This window comes from Rhamphochromis sp. 'chilingali' (assembly GCF_963969265.1).
Source record: "Rhamphochromis sp. 'chilingali' genome assembly, chromosome: 15".
Classification (NCBI taxonomy): Eukaryota; Metazoa; Chordata; class Actinopteri; order Cichliformes; family Cichlidae; genus Rhamphochromis; species Rhamphochromis sp. 'chilingali'.
The window spans coordinates 12,020,117-12,043,590 of NC_137942.1; the positions used below are offsets into that span (position 1 = coordinate 12,020,117).

At 41.9% G+C, this 23,474-nt stretch overlaps 1 protein-coding gene across 4 annotated transcripts in view; it reads left to right on the forward strand.

Moving 5' to 3' along the window:
• Positions 1 to 23,474, forward strand: part of adgrl1a (adhesion G protein-coupled receptor L1a) — a 155,968-nt gene that overhangs the window by 126,338 nt on the left and 6,156 nt on the right. For all 4 annotated transcript variants that reach the window (XM_080904858.1, XM_080904859.1, XM_080904860.1 and 1 more), the window contains 19 exons: positions 141 to 405; positions 2,893 to 3,220; positions 5,775 to 6,068; positions 7,966 to 8,069; positions 9,018 to 9,203; positions 9,397 to 9,435; positions 12,888 to 13,068; positions 13,646 to 13,768; positions 14,660 to 14,868; positions 14,959 to 15,132; positions 15,705 to 15,908; positions 16,451 to 16,671; positions 16,959 to 17,025; positions 17,198 to 17,289; positions 17,418 to 17,586; positions 17,872 to 18,027; positions 19,111 to 19,207; positions 21,874 to 21,996; positions 23,384 to 23,401. In XM_080904858.1, the coding sequence (XP_080760984.1) occupies positions 141 to 405; positions 2,893 to 3,220; positions 5,775 to 6,068; positions 7,966 to 8,069; positions 9,018 to 9,203; positions 9,397 to 9,435; positions 12,888 to 13,068; positions 13,646 to 13,768; positions 14,660 to 14,868; positions 14,959 to 15,132; positions 15,705 to 15,908; positions 16,451 to 16,671; positions 16,959 to 17,025; positions 17,198 to 17,289; positions 17,418 to 17,586; positions 17,872 to 18,027; positions 19,111 to 19,207; positions 21,874 to 21,996; positions 23,384 to 23,401 (3,050 nt within the window). The remainder of the gene's footprint in view (positions 1 to 140; positions 406 to 2,892; positions 3,221 to 5,774; positions 6,069 to 7,965; positions 8,070 to 9,017; positions 9,204 to 9,396; positions 9,436 to 12,887; positions 13,069 to 13,645; positions 13,769 to 14,659; positions 14,869 to 14,958; positions 15,133 to 15,704; positions 15,909 to 16,450; positions 16,672 to 16,958; positions 17,026 to 17,197; positions 17,290 to 17,417; positions 17,587 to 17,871; positions 18,028 to 19,110; positions 19,208 to 21,873; positions 21,997 to 23,383; positions 23,402 to 23,474) is intronic.

Below are 23,474 nucleotides of genomic sequence, written 5' to 3' on the forward strand. Positions count from 1 at the left end.
TTTGATGTGGATATGGATGGCGATAGCAGAATGCTCTTATTGTGGTGTCTGTGTGCCTGCCATTAGCCATCTTGGGGGCATCGCCATGCAGAATGGAGAATTGGAGAAGTGATTTCTTCATCTGGATTCTGTCTCAACAGGTTACCCAACAGAGTTGACGGCACGGGGTTTGTTGTGTACGATGGGGCGGTGTTTTACAACAAAGAACGCACACGAAACATAGTCAAGTATGACCTACGTACGCGCATCAAGAGTGGAGAGGCGATTGTCACAAACGCCAACTATCATGACACTTCACCTTACCGCTGGGGAGGGAAGTCAGACATTGACCTGGCTGTGGATGAGAATGGCCTGTGGGTTATTTACGCCACTGAATCGAACAACGGACGACTGGTGGTCAGCCAGGTGGGAGAGCAGTTTGCACAGAAGGGGATGAGGTGTGGATTATAAATGCGGGAGTGGATTATGTTAAAATCTCATCTGACTAGTCAGGCAAAAGGTCATATGTCACACTTGAATTGAGATTACACAAGTGCACTGACAAATAAGATTAAAGAGATGTTGTTGGCCCCCAAAAATGAATCACAAAAACATAATCTGCAAAAGGTTAGGCTGAATTTCAAATCCAATTGTGAGAAAGAATAATCCCCTCCAGCATGGTAAATATTTCATTTATTTTGTAGTTGCCCCGCAGTGTTGGATTTAATAACTTACAATCAAAAAACTGTGGGAATGATTTAGAATTGTTTTCTGCACTTTAAACATATAATACTCTTCATCCTCTGTAATACAAAGTCACATTACTTTGCCCTGCTCACTCTGCAGCCTCAAAATGTGACCGTAAACGTGAAGCATTCGTATTTTAATGCCAGTTGCTTCTTTGTTTCTCAGCCAACAAAACCGCAATCAGGCAGAAAGTTCCTATATAAACAGGGTATAAAATTAATGTGTAGCTCAGATAGTCGTGTCTCATTTATTATCACTATCTTTGACCTTACCAGGAAATTGTTTTTCAAAGCGTATATGTTAAACTATCAATCTGAAATATCAAACCCTGCATGAGCTATTACAGTGCAGAGTAATGGAGTGACAAAGTAGCAAACAAGAAAGCGATAACTTTCAACAGAAATAAATGCTTTATTTTGTGGGGAGTTTTGCTATTTATTACAACGTTTTGAAAAAAAAAAAGCCAGACGAGGAGTATATATATAATTTTACCTGTTATTTTGAGTACTGAGTCGTATTTAAGAGGGTTTTTTAAAAAAAACAACTCAAACACAGTACCTAATACAAGGGGAAAAAAATATTAGTTTAAGAGGGCATGGGGAGCTTTTTTTCAAAATCAAGCTGGGCTTTGGATGCACTGATCCAACTTCTTCCATTTCTAATCTGATGCCTTGTACCAAGCTAATCCCAGTGCTATATTAGTAATCTGTATTCCTCACTATAAGGAAGAGACTGGGAATTATTCTTATATGTGTACGGAAACATCAAGGTCAACTTAAAACAGCTTGCCTAAAATAATAAAATCTAACTGATTTACTGAATTGTTTGTATTTATTAGTGAAATCAGAAATGCCAAAAAAAAAACCCACAATAAATTTCCTTTTATTTGAACATAAGAGTAATTAAGCTACTACGTATTGCTGTCATTCACAGCTGAGCTCCTTTCTGCGTTTTCCTCCTCACACACTAGAGCTGAAAAGATTCAGCTGAAGTGAAATAATATAAATTGAGTTGATGACAGGTGCAATGTTAGTGTAAGCATAATAAAAGCTTCCTGTGAGTGTTACAATGAGCCAATGTCCTTCTAGTTTGTATAATGCCTCTGAGCAGACATAGTGAGAGTGAAGGTGAATGAGCAAGCAGATCTTTTCAGTCATGTGAACTCAATTTGACCATAGTTGGCAGTTAAGTGAAGACTTTTCCAAACATACAAATAGAAATTATTAATAAAAACTTCCAAGCTGCTGACCCTTTATTAAAAGCTTCTTTTGCTCTATCTTAGGTATGTCACTGGATCAGCTCATTGTCACCAATATCCGAACCAGCTTCTGGGATCAGTATCAGACTGATAGTCGATCTAAATAGCAGACTGGCGCATCCTTAATTAAGGCTATCACAGGCTTAGTCTTCAGATTCACCATCAGTCATCTGATGTGTCAAAATTAAGTGACTGGTGATGGACAGGCTTCAGATTTTTCTGTCATTGCCAAGCTGTCGGAGATTGACGATGACGTCATCATTACTGTGATGTTACACGTCGGTTTCTTCACTTGTTTTCAATCTCAAGTTCTGTGTTTTGGCTTTCGGCAGATTCACTGAGAAACACACCTAGCTGCATGCCTAATTCAGTAGTGAATTTTCAGTCCAAGCCCTCAAGCCTAACTTGCTTTATCCAAGACTGTCTATTCAACTTTAATAACAACAAAATAAACATTATGCTGTGTTAAATCAGACCTGAAAATAAAGAAGGGGATCACAAAGTCATTAGGCAGCTATTTACATTTAGGTTACATCAAGTAAGAAGCGGGGTAATTTTCTCATAAACCTCAATGCAATTGGTCTTTATTTTGCAACAAGATGAGTCACCCCCTGCTGGCATTAGAAGGAATGTAGGATTAAGGTACTTGAATACTGACTCCTCAGACCCAGAGGCTACATCCATCTTTTATATAGACTGTGTTTCCAACATCTATCTTTCTGTCTTGATCTTAAAACTTCCACTAACTGAGTGATGTTAAGATATTTAAAACGAACCATTGAACTAATCTTAAATGGCACAATTTCCTGAACCTTTTTAACAACCATAAAAAGTAAAAATCCCTCTAAAACGTTGCTGATTCAAGCCTGCTAAAACTAGCCATTTGAATACTTCCTCTTTGCCCACAGGTGAACCCTTACACGTTGCGCTTTGAAGGCACCTGGGAGACCAGCTTTGACAAGAGGTTGGCGTCCAACGCCTTCATGGCTTGCGGAGTGCTTTATGCAGTGCGATCAGTCTACCAGGACGATGACAGTGAAGCAACGGGTGACCTGGTGGCGTTTGCCTATAATACCAATCATGCTCGAGAAGAACGTGTCACCATTGCTTTTCCCAATCCTTATCAGTATATTTCCTCTGTGGACTATAATCCTCGAGACAACCAGCTTTATGTCTGGAACAACTATAATGTGCTGCGCTACCCGCTCGAGTTTGGACCACCAGATCCTACCACTGGTAAGAAGAGATCTCACCCCATCCCATAGCTTACACAGACGAATCATGTGTACAGTACAGTTGCAAATACTGGTGTGTGGTATGTGCATTTTTTTCCTATAGATGTTTAGCTTTTTGATTATGAGATATTTTGAGTCATGAGTGGTAAAATATGAGATTGCAACAACAAGTATACAGCGAGGTCCATAAGTTGTAAATTTGCCTCTGTACACTACCACAGTGGACTTTAAATCAAACAGTCAAGACTATTAGCTTTAATTCAAAGGTTTCAGCTAAGGTATTAGATTAATTATTGCGGACATTTTTTTGTTTTTAGAGGCTCAAATGTAATTAGACACTTGACTAACAAGCAGTTCTGTGACCAGATGACACCTAACCCCTTTGTTATTCCATGACAAGTTAAAGAGATAAAAGATCTGGAGTTGTTTCCAAATGTTTAAGTTACATTTGTTAGCTTTTCACTGGAGCTCTCAATGTAATGGTCAATTATATTGACAGTTCCAGTGAATGGCCTCCTTCATTTGTCGATGTAAGTGAAGGAGGCCATCAGTAGACTGAAAAAACAAAATAAACCTATCAGAGATAGCACTTTGAGAGGGGCTAAATCAACAATCTTCAAAACATCTTTTTAAGAAAACAGTTCTTAAAAAAACAATGAATGTACTGGCCAGCTCAGCAACACCAAAAGGCATGAAAGACCGCAGAAGACAGCTAAAGTCGATGATAATAGAATTATGTCCATGGTTAAGAAAAACAGCTCCACAACATCTAACCAAGTCAAGAACACTCTCAGGGAAGTAGGTGCATCATTATCACAGCCTGCAATCAACGACGCCTTCATGAATGGAAATACAATCGAATGGAAATACAGAGGGCTTACAACTAGGTGCAAAACACTGATTACACTCGAGAAAAAGAAGGCCAGATTAGACTTTGCCAGAGAGACTGAACAGTTATGGAAAATAATTCTTTGGACAGATGAAACCAAGATTACTTTGAACCATAATGGTTCCATAATGGTTCTAAGAGAAAAGTATGGAGAAAGAGAGAAACGGCTCATAATCTGAAGCATATCACATTATCGTTCAAATATGGTGGACGCATTGTTATAGCGTGGGCATGTATGGCTGCCTGTGGAACTGGATCACTAGTGTTTATTGGTGATGTGACTGTTGGTAGAATTAGGAGGATGCAGGATGTACATGGCACAGTGCAGCGCAAATGGATAATGACCCAAAGTACGCAGCGAAAGCAGACAAAGATGTTTTCAAGGCAAAAAAATAGGATGTTCTTGAATTACCAAGTCACATGATTTCTACACAACAGAGCATGCTTTTCAGTTATTAAATACAAAACCAAATGCAGAAAGACTCACAAACAAGCAGCTCCAGTAAAGGTGTGAAAATGGCTATAATTCCTGGGCAGTTATTGCAGTACTTTTATAAAACTCCACTACTATAAAACGAAAACTACATCTTGATTTTATCTTTTGTTTAACTTCCACTTTGGTGATGTAAAGATGCAAAGTCACAACAATTGTGCATAATCTGTGCATACTGACATACATGTTTTCTACCGACAAGCTGATGATAAGGTTATTTCTTTCCCCCTAAAACTTGCATGACAGTTAACATTCATTTGGTAATTATGTTGGGCAAGATGTTAAACATGTGACTAAGTTGGACACGTTGAGTATTTATGCTTGTCACTCCAAATAAACCCATATGCTCTTGACACAAACACTACTATGAATGTTTTCAACAGAAAACATTTTTCTTCCAGAAAAAGCAGGAAGGTGAAGAAAAGCATTTAAAGTACAAATTCCAAAAACTGGAATCAAACGATTATAGTTCTCTCCCCAGCTATAGTTAAAGTAAAGAAGAGCTGCTCAGGTATGACTTCTGTAGCGCTTCATGTAAGCATCACTGTGTCATGGGTAATGAAAAAGCCATTCAGAAATAAGGCAGAGGATGAAATGGGAACGCCACACTGCATTTTGGCAGTCCATCAGTATGAGAAGGCGGTTTGGATGTACTGTACATCTGAGCTGCATAAAGGCCTGTATGAAGCTCGGATTAGGCCCAGAGAGAGATGAGGCAGAGACAGACGGGCGGCAGCAGTCTGAGTTGCGTGCTGACTCTGCGTTTGATCAGTTAGGATTTTGTAGTTGTGATGGCTTGCTTTTATCTTCGCATTAGGTTTGGTTGTTAGTGATGGTGACTTCTCTGATACATTTGATAAATTATTTACTTCTCCCTGACTTGTGATGCTGCTTTCTCGCCATCTCCTCCCTCTGCTTCTCCTCCTCTCTGCGGAGAACTGGCTTTGAGAGACTCAAAAAAGTATTTGTCACCCCAATTATTGTCAGACTAACTTTTGAACTCAGCTTCTGAGAGACATCTTACATTCAGATGCAAGTGTCCTTCATTATCTTGATCTTAGCTTTTGGCTTTTGCTGTCAGGTTTTGCTGTTCTCTAATAATTCCCTTACAAGCCCTTTTAAGTCTCTCTCTTTTTCCATGTCTCTCTGTGATTTACTCTTGGGTTACCTCAGGCCCTCTGACCACCACTCAAGTGACCACCACTCTTCCAGCAAGGCCGTTCACCTCCAGTGCGAGCCCCTCTACTGCCCGCCCGCTGGCCCCCACCTCGCGCCCAATCGGTTCCATCAACAAGAATCCCGATCTTCGACCAATCACTGCTACTGTGCCTGTCACCCGCCGGCCACCTCACCCTCCTCAAGGCTCAGAGCCACAATTTTGCGAGACGAAGCTCGTCCGCGGTGTCCAGTGGCCAACAACACAGCGAGGAGAAACAGTGGACCGTCCATGTCCTAAAGGATCTTTAGGTGAGAAAAACCCGCGTGCATTTATTTTCAAACATTTGTTCTTTTTTTTTTACTCATCATATGAGCTTCAAGCATACTCGTACATCAAGTACCATGTGGGTGTTTGCCATATATATCAGCGCATGTGCCCAAGTGATAAGCACGTTTGGGCACTCACACTTGTTTTTTTCCGCTGTTGTTGTCTTCCATCCTTGCGTTGGTCCCACCAGTAGGCACGGTCCCCGAGGACTTGCAGATGAAAGCTCGTCCTCCACAAATGAAAGGCTCATCTCCCAGAGAAACAGAGCTGATTGAAAGTGGCGAATAATAAAATGAAAGACAAGGCAACACAGGCTTCACCTCCCTTCATGCTTGCTACTTTACTCTTAAACATCCAGCCGTCAAAAAACCTAAAACAAAACAAAAAACTCTGTAGTTGCAGAAAAAAAGAAATCTCCTCCATCTTTCTTCCAGTGTCTTTTGCTGTTTCTTTATGTTCTCTCTGCGTTAAATCAGCAGCAGGCTTAATTGCCTCGTCTTGGCAGCGCTCTCAAACCTAATCTGTGGTCGATGGAGGAGAGTATAGAGAACAGTAACAGCGAGGAGAGAAAAATCAGTGGGAGAGAGAGGAAGAAGGGAATATGAAATGCAATGCCACATCTGCTCTGATCCTTTCGACAACTATGAAACGTTTGCTGCTAGGGCTGTGCGATATGACCAAAAGCTCATATCCCGATATTAAGACATCTATCGTTCGATAACGATATAAATCACAAAAATGTAACATTTTCTGTAAATTCTGTGAATCTCGGGCAGCTCGACTTGCGTGAAGTGTTTCCATTTTTATACATAAGTTTTCTTTGTGAGTATTTATTACACAGTGTGCTACGGGGAAAAGCCTGTTCTAACGTTTGAGTCTAAGGTTTATTTTTTAGCACCTGACGGCTCTTTTTTGTTTCTCATCCGTAAATAATCTGCTCTTTCACGTGATTCAGTTTATTTTGATAAGTCTCAACAGGATCTTGAGCTTTATTGTGAAAGGTTTATGTGGAACAAGCGGACACGCGGTGGTTTTACCGTCATTGTTGCTAACGACAACGCATAAAAACATACGCTTGTCTGTCTGTAGTGTGGTTATATTAAATGTAAGAGAAAGAGAGAACTTTAAGAAATTAGTAGAGCCACTACAGTGACCATCAAAACGATGAAAAAATATTGCCGTAAACAGTTTATTTTGCGACACCACGAAACAAACGATAGCGTAAAATGAAACAATAGATGTTTTTATATCATCATCCGATATATATCGTTATATGGAACAGCCCTATTTGCTGCATTGTCCCCTGTCCCATCTTCTCTCTTCCCTTCTCTGCCTTCTCTTCGCAACTTAACGTTGGTTATTTGTGTTAGCAGCAGACAGACCCTCCTCTGGTTTAATCCCCCCATGCTGTCCTTTCTCTGAACCCCTGTAACTGAACAGAAAAACTTAGCTGGAAATGAGGTTTGGTGGAAGGTGCTTTCCTTCAGGTGTTTGACAGTGAGAGATCTTACCTGATGTCTTTGCTGTACGACTGTGTGAACGGAGTAAGCATTATGTGCTACGTGAGGATGTATTCCTTTAAAGTCATTCTTTTTACATCATCGAAACCTTTTCTTACCCAGTCATTTTCTCCCTCACTTTCTCATTACCTGTACTTCATTATTTAACCTTTTTCACTTTTGACCCATTTTCTCTGAAATTCTGCTCTACCTCCTCCTTCCTGATTCTCTCTCATCTTCAAACACTTTGAGTAATTTTAAAATTCATTTCCTTCCATTTTTCTTGTTTAAAGAAAAAAAAATCTCCCACTTTTGAGACGCCTAATGCTTAATATATTTGCCCCCCCTCCCCCCCTCCCATTCTTCTGCTTTTCTCTAGGCATTGCTTCATTCCAGTGCTTGGCGGATCAGGTCATGTGGAACCCACGGGGTCCTGACCTTAGTAACTGCACCTCCCCCTGGGTCAACCAGGTAGCCCAGAAGGTGAGACCTGGAGTCAAACTCCCTGGCCATGGGTCTGTCCCTTTCCTGTGCCCCACTGCCCCGACTATCTTCCCTGTCCACCTCCACACACACATTAACATATCTCTAAGGCTGTCCTGATTAAAATACAGACTCATTTCAAGTGGCTCTTTATTACAAGGCATCTGCTCTTAATACTTAATTAATTCACTTTTTTTTTTAGGTAACATACCTTAATTACAGCTAGGGTAACTTATTTAAAAAAAAATCAGCCGTAGCGTCTCACAGCTTGCATAGAAGTCAGCCAATTCAATTTCATTTTGTCTTGCTTCGATCGTAGTCTCATATAATCCATTATACCTGTGCAGTAGCTAAACGTCATGGTCTCTAGATGATGCCCAGTGATTAACTTAGCTGACTGCTATTTAAATTTCCAAACTGTGTTACTAAATACTTTGCGGAAATCTGATCATTCCCCAATTTTGACAGTAATCAGATTTCACAGTCTATTCAAAGTGGAATTCGGAGTACTCTCGTTAACACAGCTACATTTCTGCTGGAGAAATTCTTGATTGTTTAGCCATGCATGCCGCTGAGCAGCTTTCCTAAAGGTTTTTTAAGTGTGTGCATGTGCCTGGAAGGGTAAGTAGCAGCGCTCTGAAAAGTAACATCATTGAAGAATCCATTATACCTTCTCCTTTTGGCGAAAATCAATCGCAATTGCAAGGCGGTTGCTAAGGGTGTAATTTGCAAGTGAAACAGGGTTAGGGAGAATAAAAACTTTATGATGTGTTGTACAAGGTCCATCTTTGTTTACAATGATGCAGGAAGAGCTGGTAATGAAGACGGAAATCTGATTACTGAAAAAACATCAAGCTGAGGGTTTTGTGTACAGAGCATGTGTATTGTTGTGGTTGTGGTACGCGTGAGAACATTTGAACAGTTTGGGGTTTGTGTGTTAATGTGCAGATAAAGAGTGGGGAAAATGCTGCCAACATAGCTAGCGAGCTGGTGAACCACACTCGGGGTCGGATCCAGGCTGGAGATGTTAGCTCTTCTGTCCGACTGATTGAGCAGCTGCTGGATATACTGGATGCCCAGCTTCAGACCCTGAGGCCTGGAAACAAGGAACCAGCTGGAAGAAACTACAACAAGGTAGAAGAGAGTGTCAACAGTATGTGCGTGAATAAAGACACACACTTGATGATAAGATATATTTAACTCAAGAATAAGAAAAGAATGCTTCGCGTCATGCAGATTTACTTAGCAGCTCATAAGCAAAAAAGTGGTTTCTGATTTTGTTTAGTTTTTTTTTCTTAATTTCAGGCTTTGTTTTTCTCCCTTCTAGCTTCAGAAGAGAGAGCGGACCTGTAAGGCATACATCCAGGTAGCTTTCCTCTTTTATCTAGCTGCTTTACATGCCTGTGGAGTCGGACTGCTCTGTGACTTAGAATAGCTGAGGGAAGATAAATCCTTGAGCAGACTAGGCTTGTGGATGAAGTTTCTTCAGCTCTGTATTGTGATTGATAAGATAAGATAAGATAAGATAACCTTTATTAGTCCCACACGTGGGAAATTTGTTTTGTCACAGCAGGAAGTGGACAGTGCAAAAGTTATGAGGCAAAAATTAGAATACAATAAGAATAAATACAGTACACAACTGTACAGAATAGAATAAAATAAAATACTATATACAGTAGAATAAAATAAAATAAATATACAATAAGATAAAAATAGAATACAAATACAAATACTATATACAACTGAGTAAAAATACAACGATGACAGAAAGGATTATTGCACTTAGTATTATTGCATATGTATGGATGTGTGTGCTTGATCAGTTAAAGTCTTTATTATGGAGTCTGACAGCAGTGGGGAGGAAAGACCTGCGAAATCTCTCCGTCCCACACCGTGGGTGCCGCAGTCTCCCACTGAAGGAGCTACTCAGTGCTGTCACAGTCTGCTGCATGGGGTGGGAGATGTTGTCCATCAGGGATGACAGCTTAGCCGCCGTTCTCCTGTCACTCACCACCTCCACTGGGTCCAGAGGGCATCCTAGAACAGAGCTGGCCCTTCGGATCACCCTGTTCAGTCTCTTCCTGTCCCCAGCAGAGATGCTGCCGCCCCAGCAGACCACACCATAAAAGATAGCAGAAGCCACCACAGAGTCATAGAATTTCTTCAGGAGTGGGCCCTCCACCCCAAACGACCTGAGTCTCCGCAGCAGGTACAGCCTGCTCTGCCCTTTCCTGTAGAGGGCGTCTGAGTTATGAGTCCAGTCCAGTCTATTGTTCAGATGAACACCAAGGTACCTGTAGCTGTCCACAGCCTCAATGTCCATACCTTGGATGTTCAGTGGTTGCAGTGGAGAATGCTTGTGCCTGCGGAAGTCTACCACCAGTTCCTTGGTTTTACTGGCGTTGATCTGGAGGTAGTTCAGCTGGCACCAGTCCACAAAGTCTTGAGTCAGTCCTCTGTACTCCTTGTCGTCCCCATCAGTGATGAGGCCGACTATTGCAGAGTCATCAGAGAACTTCTGCAGGAAGCACTGGGTGGAATTGTGGGAGAAGTCTGCAGTGTAGATGGTGAAGAGGAACGGAGCCAGAACCGTTCCCTGTGGGGCCCCCGTACTGCAGACGACCCTGTCCGACACACAGCCCTGAGTCCTCACATACTGTGGTCGGTCGGTGAGGTAGTCCAGGATCCAGGTAGTGAGGTGATGGTCCACTCCAGAGTTCACCAGCTTGTCCTTTAGAACCGAGGGAAGAATGGTGTTGAAGGCACTGGAGAAATCAAAGAACATGATTCTCACAGTGCTTCCAGCGGTCTCCAGGTGAGCGAGGGAACGATGTAGGAGGTGAATGACGGCATCATCCGCTCCAATGCCAGGCTGGTAGGCAAACTGAAGTGGGTCCAGTGATGAGCTTATTAGGCGCCGAAGCTGAGCCAGGACCAACCGCTCCAGGGTCTTCATCAGGTGGGATGTCAGAGCCACCGGCCTGTAGCTGTTGAGGTCCTTGGGGCGTGAAGTCTTTGGCACTGGTACAACACAGGAGGTTTTCCAGAGCTGTGGAACTCTTCCCAACCTCAGGCTCAGGTTGAAGAGGTGCTCCATCACCCCACACAGTTGGTCCGCGCAGGACCTGACGACCCTCGAGCTGATGCCATCTGGACCCGCTGCCTTCTTGCCATTAATCCTCCTCAGTTCCCTCCTAACCTGGGTGGTTGAGAGAGACAGGCTGGAGCCTTGTGTTGAGTGTGTATTGGATGCTGTTGTTGGGGGTGGGGGGGAGTGGGGGGGAGGGGGGGGGGAATGCTGCTTTTGGAATCATCACTTTTAGAAATTCTGGTTTGTTCTGGAAGGCAGTGTGAGTAAGATGTAGAATAACTTCTGCCAGACACCACGTACTAAATATTAAAGTATTTTCCAGAGCAGGGCAAGCTGCTCTTATAGTTTTTCTATTGCTCATGGTGTGCATATATGTAAAATTACATTTCAACTAATGAAGAAGTCATCTGTCTGTGATTTAATTGTGGCTTTTTTGCACTTTGAGTGGTCTTAAATGCATAGTAGTGCCCTTGGCTTCACTGTGTTTCACAATAAGGGACAATATCTGTCGCTTTGAGAAAATGTAATTTGACAATAGCATGAAAGGCAGCAGTTGGTGTTACTACACCCTTCTGTGCTTTTTCAATATTTGTGCAATATCTGTTGTTCTGAGGGAGCCGTAATCTAATATCAGGAAAAGGCCTTGTGTATGCTTCTCTGTAATGATGAAATGCGGCACTCTGCAGCGCAGTCTTTTATGTGCTTTGACCTGTCTGCAGCATATAGTAATATGACCCCACATCTTCTAATCTCAGTTGGTGCAAGATGAATGTAAAGGCTGCTGTGTAGTATGTTACTCGACCATTATTTTTTGTCACTTACTGCAAAGGTAGCTCACTGATCCGGTGATAAACGAAAAACACCCTCTGTCTTCTTCTTCTGTAGCTGATAGAGTGCATTCTGATGCTGAATTCATTTTCTTAACAGCAATGGTCTTTATTCCACGCAGCAGTCAATCCTTCATTTTGAGAGGCCTGAGCAAGAGAATTACATGATTCATCAAGCAGGCTACTCCAATAAATTGGATAGCTGATACAACCATCAAAATTGCCATTAAATGAATTGTAAGTGTGAAATAGAATGGTAATATGTCTTACATAGCAGAGTAATAAATGTAGTGCAAGGAAGTGGTGAGTTTCTAGGAAGTTATAGTGCAATAGACTTTGCACTTTGAGGTGCTAATGTTATACGGTAACACTTTACAATATAGCTCACAAAATGAATACTTACCAAAAAAGTGACAAACAAATCAGGAACTAACATGTTTAATGGCTAATAAGTACCTAAGACTTCTTTCTGAAAGAACACAATGCTGGAAACAGTGTTAATGAACCAGTGTCTAATAATTAGTTACTAGATAGAATTGGATTTACTCCGGATTGGGTTCTAAATGACACAAATTCAATAAGCAATAGCAGTTACTGCACAATAATGAAATTGTTATTTTGTGTTACCTGGTGTGCTATTGAGTAAAATGCTAAGTAGCTGCTAGGGATGCATCTGAACTTCATGATTACCTTGCTATTGCCTAACATTACATTTGTGTTCCTACTTGTGTTAAGTAGACAAAAGAATCAAAGCGAGAAACTTCCTGAAAAGTTAAATTAGTTCCTCATTTGTCACTTTTACTATGTATGTGCCATATTGTAAAGTGTTCTTGCTAATATCGATCATATTACTGATGCTATTGATGCTAGCATTAATGCTATGCCTTATGCACGGGCCAGGCGGTGGTGCAAACAGTGGACAATTTGCTCCGTCCTGAGGCTTTGGAGTCATGGCAGGACATGAACAGCACAGAGCAGTCTCACACTGCCACCATGCTACTGGACGTCCTGGAAAAAGGAGCCTTCCTGCTGGCCAACAACATGTACGGGAAAAACTTTACAGACCGAGCGCCCAGCATTGGTAAGAAAACAGCAGTGAGGTCAAGATCAAGATGTTGTTTTTATTGTTACTTCTGTTATGAAAGCATAATCACGAATTTTTAAGGTAGAAAAAAATAAATCAAAAAGTAGCATTTTTTCTCTTTTTTGCTTATATTTTATTTTATCAAAAATATGTAATATAAATCTTGTTAACTAGAAGGACACTCAAGAGTCATTTGCCAAGGACAGTGCCTATCACTGCCTTTTACAGTGGCTGTCTGGATCTGTACCAACATTTTATGGGTTTGTCTTTTGAGCATGCCCAGCCGCTGCAAATTTAATGAAATTCGCTCTGGTAGTTTATGCTTAATGGTGAAGTAAATTTAAAACAAATCAGTCAGATACACAGGCCAGCAAACAAACAGCACTGAAAATATACCTCTACCTCAGCTTCTACCTTGGCAGAGGATTGTTGTACACATGAATTGAGGCCAGTACTGACTGCTGTTCAAATGCAATGTGCAGTTTTAACTCCAGATTGTGGCTCTAAATTTGTTTTGTGGTTGTTGTTTTTTTAATTAAAAAATATGCACCAATTTCTGTGTTTCTACCATCAGATCTCCAGGTGCACGTTGTAAACACAGAGATGGACATGCAGGACTTGTCCTTCCCGCAAAACTACGCCAGTGACAGCACCATCCAGCTTTCAGCCTCTACTATCAAACAGTACAGCCGCAACGGTCAGCAACCCTTACCCCATCCCTGTCTGAAAAATTGCACTGTCCTGTGCAGCCTCTCTCTTAATGTTTCCATTTGCATTTTCATGCAGGCTTAAAACAATCTGCATGCAGTTGACTAAGTTATTGGTTCATAATAATAGGCTAATCAGATTAACAAAAGCGCTGAGACAATTTCTTTTCTTGATGGTTTCTTAACAGCAGTCTTAATAGAATAGCTGGGGAGGCGTGTAGATTACAATCGGCCCCAGTCTGACAGAGCAATCTCAGCACTCCCTCTCTCCTCTCTTCCCCATCCCATTCCCTCGCTCCGTCTCTCTCCACCATCTTATCCCCCGCTCCCATCTCTCTCTTGTTTCTAACCCAGCACCCCTACCGCCCCAACCCCCAACGCCATTGCTCCCCTCCTCCTTCCATGGCCCCCTCATCCCCCTTTTCTGTTTTCTGTCTCCGCTTGGCTCTGCAGTGGGAACGAGATTAGAATGATTGAAACAAACGCACATGAAATATTCATATGGAATAATAAGAGATCTGTGAATGCTTGAGGGATGAATGTTCCATTGCCCTCCACATTAAATCTCGCTCTCTTCCACCAGTCAAAATGAAACGGTCCTTACCATCATTCTAACCTTCACTAACTCACTCTCTCTGTCTCCCTTTCACTCACCCTGTCACTCCCCACTCTCTGTCGCTGCCATTCTTCCAGCCCTTTCCATATTATGGCCCTTTTTCTGTATTTGGTTTCCCCCTCCCTCGCTTTCTGCTCTCCCCCCTTTTAAAATTTCATTTGTGTTTCCCATTTCATTTAACATACACCTTTCACCCCACACTTACTTTACTTTTCACTGTTCTATTTATTTTCCGGTATTAATTTGTCTGTTTTTTTATGTGCAGGACAAGTCAAGGTGGTATTCATTCTGTATAAAAATTTGGGATCCTTTCTTTCCACTGAGAACGCCACTGTGAAGATGGAAATGGAAGGACCAAACCACGATAAGAAGCGCCTGGTGGTCAACTCTCACGTGATTGCTGCCTCCATCAACAAAGAGTCCAGCAGAGTGTTTCTCACTCAGCCAGTGATTTTCACGCTTAAACATCTAAAGGTAGGCAAATTCAAATTTCTCATTTGTCATTCTGAAAGATGCACCTCCACTGATGTTTTCCTTCATCCGTCTCTCTTTTTTGTTCTGCAGTCGCACAATTACAACACTCCAAATTGTTCTTTTTGGAACTACTCCGAGCGCTCAATGACTGGCCAGTGGTCATCGCAGGGCTGCAGGCTACTGGACACTAACAACACACACACCACCTGCTCTTGCAGCCACCTCACCAACTTCGCGGTGCTCATGGCTCACCACGAGCCCGACGTAAGTAAACAAGGGCGTGGCAGGCACACACTTAAATTGCAAGCCTGGTAATTTATGCAGACGTTCACTCGTGTGAGCATTAGCGCTCGCTCACTCTTAGTCACACACCCTCACACACATGCACATTAATGTTCCCTCTCAAGGCTGACAAGCTCTTTGTTTTGAATTTTCTCTTTTCCTCCTTTCACTCTGACATTCAGGGAGGCACAGGCTTACAAATTCATGTCCCTCTACTTCTAACTGACATTCACATGAATTTGAATGTCATGTATTTTTTTCAGGACGTCTTGTCTCTTGTCTTCACACTTTAGCTCCTTGCATATATTTGCAAATATTAAATAAGGCAATTTGGCTCTTTCTCTCCCCTCCCCCTGTTTTATCCATCCCCCTATTGTTTCTGCTGCTTATCTCCTATTCCACTATTCTTTGTTCTAAATTTCTCTCTCTTTATTTGTCCAATTCTGCTCCGCTGTCTCTTTTTCCCAATACTGCTTTATAACCTAAACCCTTGGATCTCCCTCCCTCCCCCCACACACCTTTGTTTCTTGCCACCGTGCAAACCTGAACACCAGGGACAGATGCACGAGCTGTTCCTTTTTGTGATCACCTGGGTGGGGATTGTCATCTCCCTGGTGTGTCTTGCCATCTGCATCTCCACTTTCTGCTTCCTGCGGGGGCTCCAGACTGACCGCAACACCATCCACAAGAATCTCTGCATCAACCTCTTCATCGCAGAGCTGCTCTTCCTCATCGGCATCGACAAGACCGAAAACCATGTGAGTCGGTAGCAAAGCAAACGGATACTTTCTATGGATAGAGGTTTACTTGTTTTCTTTGATATAAAATATTTTTTACCACCTTTGCGTTTACTGTTACATGTCCCCCTTTAAAGCTTAGTGTTTGTGCCCATTTAATGATACTGAATCACAAGATCTAGTTACTTTTTACATATTCCGGTTTGAAAATGGCATTAAGCACAACATAGGCGACTTTTTACCTTTTTTTTATTGAATGACTTTGAAGCTGAAATCGAGGCACTGTGTCATTATCCTACTCTATAAAACATTTACTGCACTGAGTAATGAATTACCACTCAATAATATGCACGGAGCCTGTGACCCAGGGGCAGCTTTTCATTTTTCCCTTGTCAGTGTCCAGCACTACTTCCAGATAGTAACTCCGTTCTATCCTCTTGTGGTTTCACTCAGTTATATACCTTAATCTTAACTGTATCTCCTCCTCTAACTTCATATTTTCTCTCTCCTCCTCCTTCTTCCCCTTTCCCTCTCTCTGCTTTCTCCATGGCTGCCACACTCAGATTGCCTGTCCCATCTTTGCTGGCCTTCTGCATTTCTTCTTCTTGGCTGCCTTCTCCTGGATGTGTCTGGAGGGTGTGCAGCTCTATCTCATGCTGGTGGAGGTCTTTGAGAGCGAGTACTCACGCAAAAAGTACTACTATCTGTGCGGCTACTGCTTCCCCGCACTTGTGGTGGGCATCTCTGCAGCCATAGACTACAGGAGCTATGGGACCAAGAAAGCGTACGTGTGAATACAGGCCTTTTGCACCTGCAGATTGAGAAGTAGGATTATGCTATTCCCCCAGATGGAAATGTAATATGCAGTGCCATGTGAAGGGCTCTTGCACCTCCCCACAGACTGTGTTCTCTGAACACACTTAGCCAAAGCTTGATGATTAGCCTTCATAAGATAATCCGCTGAGACAGAGAAATAGTGTGTGCATTCATGTGCATGAGCTCAGTGTGAGTGTACAGTTGTTTGTTGGTTTAGTTGTGCATAACTCACTTGTTTCCTCTGTGCCACTCCAGATGCTGGCTGCGAGTGGATAACTACTTCATCTGGAGCTTCATTGGACCTGTTTCATTTGTTATTATGGTATTAGCTTTACTGTCAAGCAGTATTATTAGCTTCCATATTTCGATATCCTGCAGTCAGAAGTATTTCACCAGCATGCAATTTTGCAATGTTATTAACAATATGAAGTCAGTAATTTTGGACTAGAGTGCTCACTGCACATTATTTATTTCTTCCTATCGTCTTTCCTTAGCTCAACCTCATTTTCCTCATGATCACTTTGCACAAGATGATACGCAACTCTTCGGCACTTAAACCTGACTCCAGCCGCTTGGATAATATTAAGTGAGTTCAAATTACTCAGTGAGACTCTCACATTTTTATTTTTGAAGAAAAAAGACATTTCAAATTGTCTTAGTGTATCTGTGCATCAACTCAGTGTTAGTTAATACCTCGTTCTCCGCTTCGATCAGGTCCTGGGCACTAGGGGCCATCACTCTGCTCTTTCTACTTGGCTTGACATGGGCCTTTGGCCTCCTCTTCATAAACGAGAATACAGTCATCATGGCCTACCTTTTCAGCACCTTCAATGCCTTCCAGGGCATGTTCATCTTTATCTTCCACTGTGCCCTGCAGAAGAAGGTAACAATTCCAAACTACATCTTAAAGGCACTTTATATAAATTCAATTAATTACGACTAAGCAGCTGAAATGTTGTGTAGATGAACAAATGGATGGATGTGCCAGTCTAATTGAAATTCAGTAGACGTGCTCAGAAATATTGGATTTTGTTTCATTTTGCTGTTGCTGTGCGATAAAAGGCTCTGTTGCTCCACATTCAGTTTAGCCTATAGAAACGAAAGTGTTTGTGTTTATGAGTGACTCTCAAACCTGTCCACTGTGCCGGTGGTGTTATTTTCTTTACAGGTCCATAAGGAGTACAGTAAATGTCTGCGTCACTCCTATTGCTGCAGCCGCACCTCTACCAACAGCTCCCACGGTTCGTTGAAGAACTCGGGCCTCCGTGCCAACAACCGCTACTACAGTGGCAGCCAAGCTCGCCATGCAGCAGCCCACAGACAGGTGCAGGCAGCACAGACCCACACATAAACACTCGCAAACATATCATCAGTGGAAAACACTGCTGAGTTTTAAAATGGTGTTTTTCTAAGAGCAAATAATGAGTAAAAACAGCCTGTGCAGCAACACGACTGTTTTAGTGGAACAAAATGAAAAATGTTATCTGTTTTTTTTTTTTTTAAACAAAAAAAAAAAGTAAAAACAAAGCAAATCTTTTCAAAATTAGGCATGGTTTCTCACTCTGCAGCTACATTTTCTCCCTGTTTAAAAGGTCTCTTATGTAAGATTATGAAGTACAAAATGAGTATCTGCTGGGATTTGATTGCTCATCAATACCAGTGACTCACTGATTACTAAATGCTCTTGAATTTAATTATTTAACTTACTTGTCAGCCCACAGCCTAAGCCAAAAGGTGCAAAAGCAACATTTAAATAATTTTTTTTTTTATCAGTGCACACACGGAGCACATTTAAAGTGCGTTACATGATTTATGACGTGCAAATGATGCCCACTAATCAGTTGGCTTACTCTTATTTCTACTGTGAAAATTGAATCTTTATTTTATTTATTTTTTAAATGGTTGGCAGTTTTTCTAACCATTACTGAAAGCCGTTTGCTTGGGAGGCTTGATGACTCAGTTATAAAGATATCCTTTGTAGTCCACATGGTGTATATATAGACACAGGCATCATGCACGTCATTGGAAAATACTGTAGATGCTGGCATATGCGCAGCTGCACAGACACATACACAAACAATGGCAATTATTGCTCACAATCGGCAAACAAGCTTTTTCAAACTGTAATAACACTTCCAAACAACAATTACATCGGCTACTACAGTCATGTCTTACAAATCTCAAGCTTGTTAGCCTCCGTCACGATAACATGACAAAGCTGTGTTTCTCTTTACTCGACGCCTCAGTCTCTTTGTCTGGCGTGTTTGCCTATTGTTCTTTGCAGATTAGAGCGAGCCCCACAGTTTTGATTACAGCTGCCCCACTGAGTTACAAAGTCTACCCGCCGTGTTTCTATATTTAACTTGTGTGTTTACTGCCACTCACTGCACCATGCTTCCTCTTCCAGAGTCGGATCCGCAGGATGTGGAACGACACGGTTCGGAAGCAGACGGAATCTTCTTTCATGGCGGGAGATATCAACAGCACCCCGACACTCAACCGTGGTGAGACCTCCCTCTCTATATTTCTCCCTCCATTAAATCATACTCGCTGAAATTCTCAGACACACGTAACGCACATACAGATTTACAGCATTTAACAATGAAAATAGAGAATGGGAGTAGCGTGGACAGAGCCGTTATTCTTGGGTGTTAAATATGAACATAAAATGATATGTACATGTTCATGTCCTTAATGTGCTAAGATCAACTTTTAATGCTATTTGCCTTTTAGCTTTCCGGCAAGCTGGCAAAGAGCAGTCACCGGCAGCAACAGTTTAAACTGAATAACAAAATGTTTAAAGGCTGGTTGGTGATGGTTTGCAGTGCAGTGGCAGCTGCTTGTCAGTAAAAGCACTTAGCAGCTGCAGACCTACAGTATATTAAGCTCAGCTGCTATATTTTGTGAATATGTGTTAAGTTCGTCTAAGTGAGTTCACGATCCTGCATGAATTTCTCAGTTGAGCTAATTAAGCAGATTTATGTGTAATCAATTAAAAGGAAAAAAGAGGCGGCGAAGACACTTGACTACAACAGTTATCGTCCAGAATGATTTTTTGACTTTCCTTTGCCACGAGAAAAGGTTGTGAAGACGTTCCCAGGCAATTATTGCCGCTCAACAACCAAGAGACATTTTTTTAATTTTCTTTTTCCTCATTTTACTTTGTAAATTAGACAAAATCACAAATCACCAGCTGTGTGATGTTTTTTTTCAGACACACGTGCTCCCACTTTTTGTGTTGCATTGCCAAATCTTGTATATTTGTGCTATATTCTCCTTTTAAAAATATATTTCCCACAAAATAAAAAAGAAATAGACAGAAATCTTGATATCTCTGTCCCAGTTTTCAACTCTTTTAGCTATTCCATGAGATCGATTTCATCCAGACACACATTAGTGATGCATGCAGTCCCCTCCGAACTCCAAGCAGCACACGAAGAGGGCAAGATCAAATATTTAAGACGTGAAGAAGTAAAAAAAAAACAAAAAAAAAACAGAAGCATGCATGGAGTCACTGATTGTCTCAGCCTAAGCAACTGGTGGCGTCACTGCCGCAGCAATCAGTGACACTGAGACGATCAAGGTTGGCTCAGGTTCAAGATTGGTTTGGGGAGGGGGGTGGGGTGTTGATCATGACACAGAGGCAGTCGCTAAATCAGCCGTCACTCTCTATGCTAATTTCATCCATTTTGTTTTTAATGAACTGATTAGCGTGTGAGCGAACAGGGGGTAATTATTCTAATTGAGGAGAGTGACAGGAGCAAGGCAGGGGGTGAGGAAGAGGTGAGGTGTGCTGCGAGTGAGCTGGATGGATGAAAGGTGGATGTGTGTGTTTGTGTGTTTGGTGGGTCGCTTTCTGGGTCTTTTCTTCAAGACAGAGCAATCACCAGGCCTGGAAGAGACACACACTATGTGGATCACTCTATGGTACTCTGTCAGAGACAAACAACTCTGCTGTGAAGCCTTTATTTTCTTCACTTCTCTGAAAAGTTTGGCAGAAAGCGGAAGACAAAAGGGAGCACGGGAGACGAAAAGAGAGATGTAGAATAAGACGCTATCATGGAGGAGTAATTAAAAAGGCAGAATCTGGAGGAGAGATGCTGTGTTGTTATCACTGGCATCTCAGATCTCTTTGATTTCCCCACTTCACTTCTCTATGAACCGCAATCTCTTCCTGACAATAGTAATCGGTCCCGGAAAAAAAAGGCCTACAGTATATGCGCATACACACATAGAGCCTCCGATGATTTGCCTTGCCCTACTTTTCCTCCACACTTAAAGCGGCTTTCTTTAATTTTCTACAGGATATTCCTGTGTGGTGCACACAGACAGCTAATCCCAACTAATTTGGTGGTGTTTGGACAAAAAAAAAACTGGCACAAGGAGCTGAGAAAATGTGGTTGAACGCAGCAAAGCAAGCCAGGGAATGAAGAGAGAGGGGTTTGTGTGGCACGCCAGAAAGATGGACAGAGGAAGTGTAAGAGGAGTGGAAATGACAAATAAATAGCTGTGTGTGAGTGCATATTTTACTTTTCTAGAATTCCCTGTTCCCTTTCTGTGTGATGAACGGGTTGCAGGAGACCTGAAGGTTGCACTTTGCCTTGGACGACTCTCCGTCATGCTGTCCTATTTTTAATTTCATGGCATTTCTGTTCGAGTTGCCTCAGGCCCGAGCCATACATGGGCTTTATACAACATTCTCAGTGTGCCATTTCTTTGAATTATATTTGTCTTGTAGTGGCATTCACGTTTCAGTGTGAAATTAACTGTTTCAATGGCTGCACCCTTAGACTACATAATGGCATGCATTACTAGTCTCTCCCATCTGACTGCATTGTCAGATGGAAAAAGCGAATAGCAACGCTCTAAACAGTACCTTTCCCCTGCAATTGTATTTTTACTCAAAGGTTACAATCAGCAGGCATGAACACGGTGGAGAACACTGTGAAATGCATTACTCCATAAAGCACTGGCATAACAAAAATAGCCCCATCTGAATAAACAGTAAATATTTTGGTGATTCCAGATGTTATTAGAGTCTGGAAATGTGCATTTCAGAATGTCACACTTATTGTGTGCCATGTTTCTGTGCTTACTTTGCATGCCTTTGGGGCAAATTTATGATTATTTTTATGATGATGTTTGTACTTTAAATGTTTGTGTCTTGCAGCAACCATGGGGAACCACCTTCTGACAAACCCAGTGTTACAGACTCACTCTGGTACCTCTCCTTACAACACTCTGCTGGCTGAAAGCTTCACCCCACCCTCACCTGGTGTCTTCAACTCTACTGGTTAGCTCCTCGTGAACACTTCACTCTGTGTGTGCAGTTTTGTTGCTGTATGTGTGCGCGTAGAGTATGTGCTCAGCTTGCTGTCCTTCTGTCTGTTACTCTGTCAGCAGTTTGGCATGGTGTATACATCCATTGTGTGCATGCATGTGCGTGTGTCTCTGTATTTTTTGTTTTTTTTTATCCAGACTATGTAGCTGTCAGACAGATTCACTAGGCTGAGCAGAACAGAGCCAAACAGTGCCTACAGCCTAACCAGCCATCTGGTCAGATCTTGAATCTTCATGAGAACAGCCACAAATTGATTAGAAGTTTAGCTACAGCTGTGACTGCCAAAATCTTTAGGATGGTTTTCGCTTTCCAGTCAGAAAAAGTCGGCTTAAAGCATGCTGGCTGCTGAAGGCGAACAGACAGCTTTGTGAAAATGAACAGTCCATCTGGATGTAGGTTGTTCAGGTATGTGTGTATTTATGTCCTTGCTTCTGTTTCAGAGTGGGACTCAGCCTAATAGCTGTGTTATTGCATTGCGGTGTTCTAGCCCGGCTCTTTGAATGCCAGTAGCTGCAGAATAAGACATGTCTTGTTAATTGCTCCACTATAGTACCAATATTCACTTGGTAACTGAGAAGTATTACTGTGTGTAGCTGTTTCCTGCGCACCCGCAGAGTATCAGCCTAAGTGTCTGAGGACTGAAATTTAAGGCGGCGTTTCTTTTAAATATTTTAAAGCCTCTCTGCACAATACGTCAAGGCTGATGGCCACAGGCCTGGCAGCCAAGTCATTTTTAGAAGAGAGTGGTAGAGGAGAGGGAGAGCACTTCATTAGAATGTCTAATTACCCACACCACCATCGAAGAAGAACGTTGATTAAAGTCGTACTACACATTAAATTTTAAAAATGAACACGCTTCTCACTTTTTTGTGTGACTTTTGCTTTGCTGAGATAGTGATTTGGTATGAGGGGGGCGGGAGAGAAAAAAAAGCACCATTTCTTTGGTGTGTGGAAAGAAGTTCATAAAATAAACATTACTGCTACTGTACAAGCTTTTGTATGAATTATGTATGTATCCAGGTATCACTGACAATACTAAATAAATATCCAGAATATTTTTCTTGAACTTAGATGTACGGTAAATGTTGGAGGAAGGTGTCAAAAAAACGGGACTAAGTCTGCATAAATCAGAGGTAATGTGACCGCGGATGTGTTTGGGTGTTTGGCAAGAGTTGGTTGGTGTTGAGAGCGGGAGAGACAGAGAGAGGGGGAAGGGATGGAGTAACAAGGATGCTTTTTTCTGCCACCTATGTTTCCCTTTTAGAAATGTTTGAAAAACAGTTGCTTAATACTGCCTTTTATTTTATTCACCCCGCATGACTTTCTCTGCAATGCACAGGAACCTTTCGTGACCCAAGTAAGTATAATGAACTGTTTTCTTGCCTCACTAGAATTTGATTCGCAATGAAACAAAATAACAATGGTAATAA